We start from the raw sequence: 8,225 nt of genomic DNA, 5'->3' as shown, positions 1-8,225 counted from the left end.
TGTTGGGATGAACATGCTATTGATGGAATAAACATTTTTTTGGAATCAATGGATGTGTTATGATTCTCTCTCAGACAATTCAATTCCAACTAAAATCTATTGTCTAACAATTGAACATTAAGAAGTGGAATCCAAAAACTGTTGTATAAACCACCTAATGACAATATCTTTCAAACATATTTAATTGCCTAATTTGAAAATACACAACAACAAAATAACATCTTATGTTGTATTAAATATAAATAGACAATGGTTTTCTCAATTTTTTGTTGTCTGACTTATCTTCACAAGTTGCTTTCTGCTGGCTACTGTTGACTTACTTTGCTTTGGACAACAGACTTGGCATCTACGTTTGTTGTTCTTTCTGGTGTTCAGACAATAGATTTGTACATGCCTACTCTCGTACAAAAGCAAATTAGACGACAGTTTCCTGCTATTGTCTGATTCTCCTATCAGACGGCATAGGCTTTCACAACAGCAGACAAGGTCATGAGACGACAGTCCAAAACTGTTGTCTGAAGCTATTATTGGGGTAGTGGGTTATGAAACAGATGGTTGTAGTTGTGAGTTATGTGCTTATCGTTGTTTAGGTTGAGGTGACTTAAGAATGTGTTTCTGCTCTGTGGTTTTGAGTTTACTCAGACAAGCTTTCATAAGCTTACTGAGTTTGTTGTGTGGCAACCCGGTGCACTATTCAATGGTGTAGGGGTTAATCTTGCAGGTCAGGATAATCAGGGCTGAAGCTGAGATCACGTGCTTACAGCTATACGGTAGGAAACTAATTCTGTGACTTTACTGTTGAAAAGACTTCCGTTGTAGTAGCTCTGAGGAGTATTTACTTATTATTTTGTTGTGGCAATTTAATTTGTAAACTTGTGTAATATTTGACTTTGCGGAGTGAGTTTCTATTGACATAGTGGGTTCAAGGCATCAGTTGTACTTGGTTTAAAAGGAAAAAGTTTTCCAAGTATTCTATATTGATGGTTGAACCATCACGCATATATAATTATAAGGTTATATATTGATTTTTATTTGTGTTTAAAAATCGGGGAGTGACAGTTCTCTACATTTGATATATTTTGATTTTGCTTCTTGGGTTTGGACGTTTAGAAAAATTGGAGTTGCTGAAGTCTTTCTATCTGAGTGTTGGATCTTGGGTTGATTTCTTTGTTGTTTGTATCTCTTTTATTTTTTGTGTTCTTCTTTTGTTTCTTATTGTTGATTCTTGATTTCTTTTGTTGTGATATCCTAATTTTGTTGCTTTTTTATTTGTTCTGCATGTGTTTTTTTGTTTTTCATGTTGTTCTTTTGGTTTGGATGATTGATTTTTGTCTCTTCAAGTAGTTTTTTGATGGGTGTTGTTTGGTTGAATGATTTATTTAGGTGGTTATGTGTTTGATGCGGCTGAAATAGTCTCACAATTTAACCCTGCAAAATGTAGTATGTTGTCAGTATAGGATAAGCAGGGATCGTTCAGTTCCGGGATTGTAGGGTACACCTACACGAAAAGGTCAATTAACAAATAAAAGAATAAAATGGGGGTTTTCAAATTTGGTTCCTAATCTACTTAAAATAAAAACGAAACAAATAAAACTATATACAATGATCGACTTCCCTAACCTAGACCAATACCACTCGGAAATTACTAAGTGTAAAAACAGAAAATTCCTTTCAACATGCTACAAAAATGTGTCCATCTTAAATGCCTAGATAAGAGCCCAAATGAAAAGCCTCAGCGGATCAATCCATTTATCTGATTCATTCTAATGTAGGCTTGGATCGGAAAAGTCTTTACCAAGCCTAATACTACTAATTTTCGAAAACATTCAGCGTAATTCTCTTAACTAGTAGTATTATCTAACCCTCAAATCAACTCACACGTGCAAATTAACCATTACACATAGAATTTAACACGTAATTTCCAGAATCATTTAATCATTAAAGCATGATTTTTACCACCTGTTAGAACTAATTACTACTTGTTTAACTCAGCGTCTTAACAAATAACAATTGCTCTTGGCAAATTAAGCAAACACACAAGAACTCTCACCGTTATTCTATCATTCAAACTTATTAACCTAACTCTGAAAATTACCTAAACACGTAAAAAGGCACAAGATTGTAACATGCATCATAAAAGAATTCTCGAAATTAACTCAATAATAAACTGAAAATCTCAAAAATATTAATAAAAATATTCTGAAAATCTCACGTCTCCAATTACACAACTCACAAATGCAAACACACAAAACCGAAACAAAAATTGTAAGTAGAGTCATAGTTACACTTTGAAGCTTTCCTCAGCGGCTTAGCAACAAGGTGACGAACTTGTCTCTACTATGGTGGTGGAGCATCCTTGACTCAGCGCCTAAGAGCTTCGTAGATTGATGGATAGATGGTGGTCATGGTCTTATAGGAGATGGAGATTTAAGGAGTGAATTGGGTAGAGCCTCGGAAAAGTTTTTGGCCAGGAAGTGATCTTGGCTGGGAAGTGATCGGCCAGGAAGCGATCTGGGCTGGGAAGTGATAGGCAAGGAAGTGATCTTGGTCAAGAAGTGATCGGCCAGGAAGCGATAGGCTGGGAAGTGATAAGCAAGGAAGTGATCCCATTCCGTCCAAGACAAGAAGGTGAAATTATCCTTGGTCCAAAAGTACCATATCTCAGTGCTATAGGTGCCCTGCTTTATTTGGCACAGTGTACTAGATCAGATATTGCATTTGCAGTCAATTTATTGGCAAGATATAGCTCTGCTCCAACGTTGTGCCATTGGAATTGTGTAAAACATATTTTGTACTATCTTTGTGGTACAACAGACATGGGTTTATTTTATACATGTAAATCAACCAATAGTCCGAGTATTGTTGGATATGTAGATGCTGGATTTCTCTCTGATCCACATAAAGGTGATCATTCTCAAACAGGTTACTTTTTTACTTATGGAGATATGGCAATTTCATGGCGGTCGACGAATCAATCACTAGTGGCTACTTCTTCTAATCACTTAGAAATTCTTGCACTTCACGAAGTTAGCCGAGAATGCGTTTGGTTGAGATCAATGATTCGCCATATTCGAAGCACATGTAGTCTATCATCAATAACATACACTCCTACAATCTTACACGAAGATAATGCAGCGTGCATAGCTCAAATTCAAGGAGGTTTTTTCAAAGCAGATAGAACAAAACACATTGCATCAAAGTTCTTCTACACTCATGAGCTTCAGAAGCATCAAGAAGTTGAAGTTAGAAAAATTTGATCAGATGTCAACTTGGCGGATCTCTTCACCAAATCTTTACCAAAATGTACCTTTCGGAAGTTAGTGAAAGGTATCGGAATGCGTCGACTTTCCAAGCTACCAGAAGATGCATGTTGTGATCAGGGGGAGATTCTAATCAGGGGGAGCACCTAAAATCATTCTTAATAGGACACATGCGCGTCGTACTCTTTTTCCTTCGACCAGGGTTATTTTTATCCCACTGGATTTTTGTTACCTGGAAAGGTTTTAACGAGGCAATAATAAGCGCGTCCAACACTAAAATTAATTGGTGGACATCCAAGGGGGAGTGTTGTAAATACTATAATTATATGGATGTCCACGTAATTATTTTGGGACAACATGTAATACTTATTAGTTAGAGTCCATTATGTAAATTGAGGAAACTTGAGATTGATCACCAAGAAACCATAAGAGTGGTCACCAAGTAACCTTGGAAATGATCACCAAGTCATCTTATGAGTGATCACCAAGTTACTATATGAGTGATCACCAAGTTAGTGTGATCATCAAGTAACTCTACCTCTATTTAAAGGGAACTAATGAGAATGTGAAGACACACCACTTTCCCCCATCTATTCTTCTCTCTTCATACTCTACACTTTCTAACAAGCAAGTTATCTCATTTTATAACATCTCGAGCAATTTGCTGACATCCCTGAATAGTACAAGTGCCTACAGGAGTAGGAAATTTAATAAGCAACATAAAACTAGCAATTATAACTTACAACCTATTCAATGTTGTGCGTCCCAAGATGGCATTATAAGAGCATGGACAATCCATGACAATAAAGTCAGTGAAAACTTTAACGGATTTAAGGCCTCGCCCAAGCATTAAGCGCATTGAATTAGAACTCAGTGACTGTGTGATATCCTTTGAGAAATGAAGAAGAGGTTCATGGTCGTGGATTAGCTTGTGTTTTGATAGTTGAAGTTGCTTGTACCCAAAAGTAGATTTCACGAAAATTGACATAGATGTAGCAAGACATGTAGTTGGAAGCTGGAATATCAGCAGTGTTCCAACATTTTTCTTTGTAAGAAATGGCTAGGAGATTGCACAAGTTTGTTGGTGTTGATAAAGTTGCAGTAGAAAAGAGGATTGCAAAATATGCAGGCATAGCATAACCTAATCCTTTTGTAAGCCTCTTTGCTACTGTGTGGTACTTTCTATAGTCATACTTTGTTCTAATTAAAATAGGTATGCTTCTTATTCTAGGCCTAGTAAAATGACTAATAAAGTTTGTCTCCTAAAATCGCTAATTTGAACATTTTACTGGAAAAAAAAAATTCTTTATGGGCCAGTTTCAATGGTGTCATGGAGAAATGCCTGTTTGAATTGTTATTTGATTTGGTTGAATAGAACTTAACTATTATATTGGAATGTAAGTTCTTTTTTATTTATAGTAGTCTTTCTAAACAAAAAAATGTTAAAAACATAGCTTGCTTTCATGATCTATTAATCATGTATAGGCTATAATCTCCGACATGAGGAGAATGTTTTGAAATTAGTTTCAAAGCAAAGGAAAATTGAAGTGGTAGATACATCATTTCCTCTCATTCTTGGAATAGAATCTGAGGACCATGTAGAAGAGAAGCCGGTATAGAACACCCCAAGCTAGCAAGATTCCTATATCATACCAGATGTTATCGTGATTGATATCCATTGACTGTATAACATCTTGTCCAATCAGCAGGCAACCTCTGAGCGATGGTGTGTCATTGTGCACTTTACTTAACTTCAGATCTCCTAAAGGCCCAGGTGAAAGATCCGCTGCATTGCCAGTGTAGCAGTGTATATTTTTGAATTCATTTGTTAGCATTGCCTCAAATGGATACTTAATCGCAGAGATGTAGTGCACCCAAACCCAGTAATTTGGGATCTGAGTACGTTTCAAGAAAAAACCACAAGTGAGAAAGAACAGAGCTGTGGTAGCTATCACTACAGCATATCCAGTAATGTAACTAGGAACCAGGGCACTCACAAGCATGACATAAGCATTGGTGGTTATAAGTGAGGCATACAGGATTATCCAAAAGTAGAAAAGACTACTTCTGAGGTGAAGCATGAATCTGGTTATGGCAGCAAATGTGAAAGCTTGAATGGCGAAAAATGGGAGGTAAACAATAAGGGAAGATATGACATAGGAAGAAGCACGATAAGCATTATGGGAAGTTTCCCTGATGAAAATGAACCTTTCTTGGATGAAAGTTGGGACAGCATCATTGGAGGAAAAGAAGACCAGGCAAACAGCAAATATGTAGAAGTTGAGAAGCCTGTTTACATTTTTGAAGTTCTCCTCATGTAGGTTATTGAAAAGGGAAGATAGAATGAGTGCCATGACAGCCAACACAATCTCTCGCGAGAGGAAGAGTTCAGGGGTACGAATCACATTGAGTGTTGTACGCCATGAGAGGACTGCAACTTCACGGAGCCAGGGGTTTGCAAACTTAGGCCCGAGTTCTATCTCATCAAGCTCAACTTCTTCCATCTCAAACTCTTCATATGATTGTCCATATGAAGAGTCATCGATGGAAGGGCTATAGATAATAGGGGCTTTAGTCCTACTAGGCCTAGAAGGGTAGTGCTGAGGTGTTGCATATTGGTTTTCAACAACACTTCTTAGTCTTGACATTGAGATTGGTGTCTTTCCAGGGGTCCTTCCTGGAGTTCTAGCAGGAGTCCATGATGGTGGGCGGCGAGGAGTTCCTTTGACACCATGATATATCCACACTGAGAAATCTTTGTAGAAATGTGAAGCTAAACGAGGGTTATAGATACCACTTCTAAAGTGCTGCATTGGTGTCTGAATTGATTTCCTTTCTAGGGAGTTGTCAAAGTTCTCATCCTCAAACTCATCGTCCTCCTCATCATCATAATCATCAGATTGGCGAGAATTTGGTCCAGGTGTCGAGTTGCTCCTGAGGTTGAGCATGTGTTTAGATGAAGGGGTCTTTTTATAAGGAGTTCGTGGTGTCTTTGGTGTTCTTGCAATTGGGGTTCTTGACACCTGATCAGGTTTGATTCCATCGCAAAGGTAGACAACAAGCGGTTCTAGTCCTACATTTGACTCATCATATTCTCTAATCACATCCAGGAGATACTCAAGGTTGTTTTCTCCATCAGGTACTGGCCTTCCAAATCCAGAAAGGTGAGCAGATAAACCATGTGGACTTCCCAAATATATTAGTTTTCCTCTGCATTTGCAACCACATTACATTAAATAAGCATTATGTGAAGTTGTGAACTATATAAGTCTATAAGAACATATACACAAGCTTGCCTATAATTCTTGGTATGATGTTTACATAGTGTTGCAGGATTGAATACAATTCAGATAAGTGCAAGGATGCATAAGTTCGATCATTTATACCTTGCTAGGACTGTCAAGCGGTCCAAGAGATTTTGAATACGATAGGAAGGCTGATGGATAGTCATGAGCACAATGCTACCGCCTCGAGCTATTTCTTTCACCTTCTCTACAACACTGTAAGCACTCGTGGAGTCAAGACCAGAAGTTGGTTCATCAAGAAACAGTAGAGAAGGTTTATGGATGATGTCAATTCCGATTGATACCCTGCGTCTTTCACCTCCTGAGACTCCTCTCCTCCCCTCATCACCAATATATGTATGTGTTGCAGTCTGCTTATATAACCTCATAATCATTCATTATATATATGTTTATGGCTCTATTCAAGTCCATACAAGTAAATTATTCGTTTTACTTCATACATACATGTGAAAAAGATTAAGAATTTGTTACCTGCAAGCCGAGTTGGTCAAGGAGCTCATAGACTCTCTTTCTCTTCTCATCTCTGGAAAGAGAAGGAGGAAGCCTAACCTCAGCTGCAAACATGAAAGTCTCAAACACGGTCAACATTGGGAATAGTTGGTCATCTTGCATCACATAAGAGGAAACCATCTTCATGTAGCTTGTAGTAACCTGTGACAATATCAAGTAATATGTAATCTTTGTTTATTGTTTCCAGAGAGATATAGGAAATTGATGATAGTACTAGTATGAGAAGTGTACTAACAGTTTTTCCATCGACTCTAACAGAGCCTTCAAGACTTCCTTGAGCAATCCTTCCTGCTAAGGCATCGAGAAATGTGGATTTTCCAGCACCACTAGGCCCCATAATGGCCATAATCTCACCTTGTACTGCATGACCAGAGATGTCATTAAGAAGATAAGCTTCCTTCTTGATCCAAACCCCATCTTTCTTTATTCGTTTTGTTACACTGTAGGAAAGGTTGTTGAATTCAAGGCCTTGGCCTGGAATCATCTTCGACAATTGAAGTGGAACAGAAATCTTTGCAGCTACTATTTTGTCCATGTCCAATAAACTCTCAAGGCTTTTTTTTCTTTCATTCCGCCCTATCTTTGCCTTTGACATTGCCATGATGCTCATCTAAGCTCAGCCCAGCGAGCACCCTTAGCTTCTTCTTCTTTTGGCTAAGCCCTGAAGAAGTTTTTGAACATAAGGAGTGAGAAGTAAAATGGTATAAAGGAAGAAGAAGCCAACGTGGAATGTTGAAAAAGTTAAGGAAGTTGGAGAATTAGAGATATCAGACGGCAAGACTTATGGAAAATGACTTGTGCTATAGGCCTGTCTCCATCACTTTTCTTGGGATTTTAGTTATCAGCTTTGATAATTACGAAAGGCATTCTATTTTTGTTTCATTTCTATAAAAGAGACAAGCTAGATACGTCTCCTAATCCTGCCAATATTACATGCAAGTAAATTTGTTCACATTCAATCTCCCGATCAAAACTCGCTGACCCAAATTCATCATCATCTATTATAATAGTGTTTAGTTAATTTGATATAAGCAAGTTGACTGTGAGGGACTGTGATGCAAGTAAACTTGTTCATCATCTATTATAATAGTGTTTATTTCCTCATTCATGTTAGCAAATACATAATGAGGGACATAGAATTGCAAATTCA

At 37.6% G+C, this 8,225-nt stretch overlaps 1 protein-coding gene across 1 annotated transcript; it reads right to left on the bottom strand.

Annotated features, from left to right (window-relative positions):
• Nucleotides 1–4,819: 4,819 nt before the first annotated feature.
• LOC112195152 (ABC transporter G family member STR) lies at nucleotides 4,820–7,676 on the bottom strand. The gene is made up of 4 exons (XM_024335508.2): nucleotides 7,311–7,676; nucleotides 7,037–7,216; nucleotides 6,647–6,915; nucleotides 4,820–6,470 (listed from the first exon to the last, which is right to left on the bottom strand). Exons 1-4 carry the CDS (start codon nucleotides 7,674–7,676, stop codon nucleotides 4,820–4,822), a joined length of 2,466 nt encoding a protein of 821 aa, XP_024191276.2.
• Between the last annotated feature and the right edge of the window lie 549 nt (nucleotides 7,677–8,225).

The sequence above is a fragment of the Rosa chinensis genome, chromosome 3 (assembly GCF_002994745.2).
Source record: "Rosa chinensis cultivar Old Blush chromosome 3, RchiOBHm-V2, whole genome shotgun sequence".
Classification (NCBI taxonomy): domain Eukaryota; kingdom Viridiplantae; phylum Streptophyta; class Magnoliopsida; order Rosales; family Rosaceae; genus Rosa; species Rosa chinensis.
This window is presented reverse-complemented; position numbering and strand designations above follow the sequence as displayed.

What these genes read in the sequence shown, in the direction of transcription:
- LOC112195152 (XM_024335508.2), bottom strand. Translation starts at nt 7,676, where the DNA reads ATGGCAATGTCAAAGGCAAAGATAGGGCGGAATGAAAGAAAAAAAAGC. An exon ending in TTGACCAACTCGGCTTGCAG is followed by an intron (nt 6,916 to 7,036) that starts GTAACAAATTCT and finishes TTATATAAGCAG; the next exon opens with ACTGCAACACATACATATAT. An exon ending in CGCTTGACAGTCCTAGCAAG is followed by an intron (nt 6,471 to 6,646) that starts GTATAAATGATC and finishes TTGCAAATGCAG; the next exon opens with AGGAAAACTAATATATTTGG.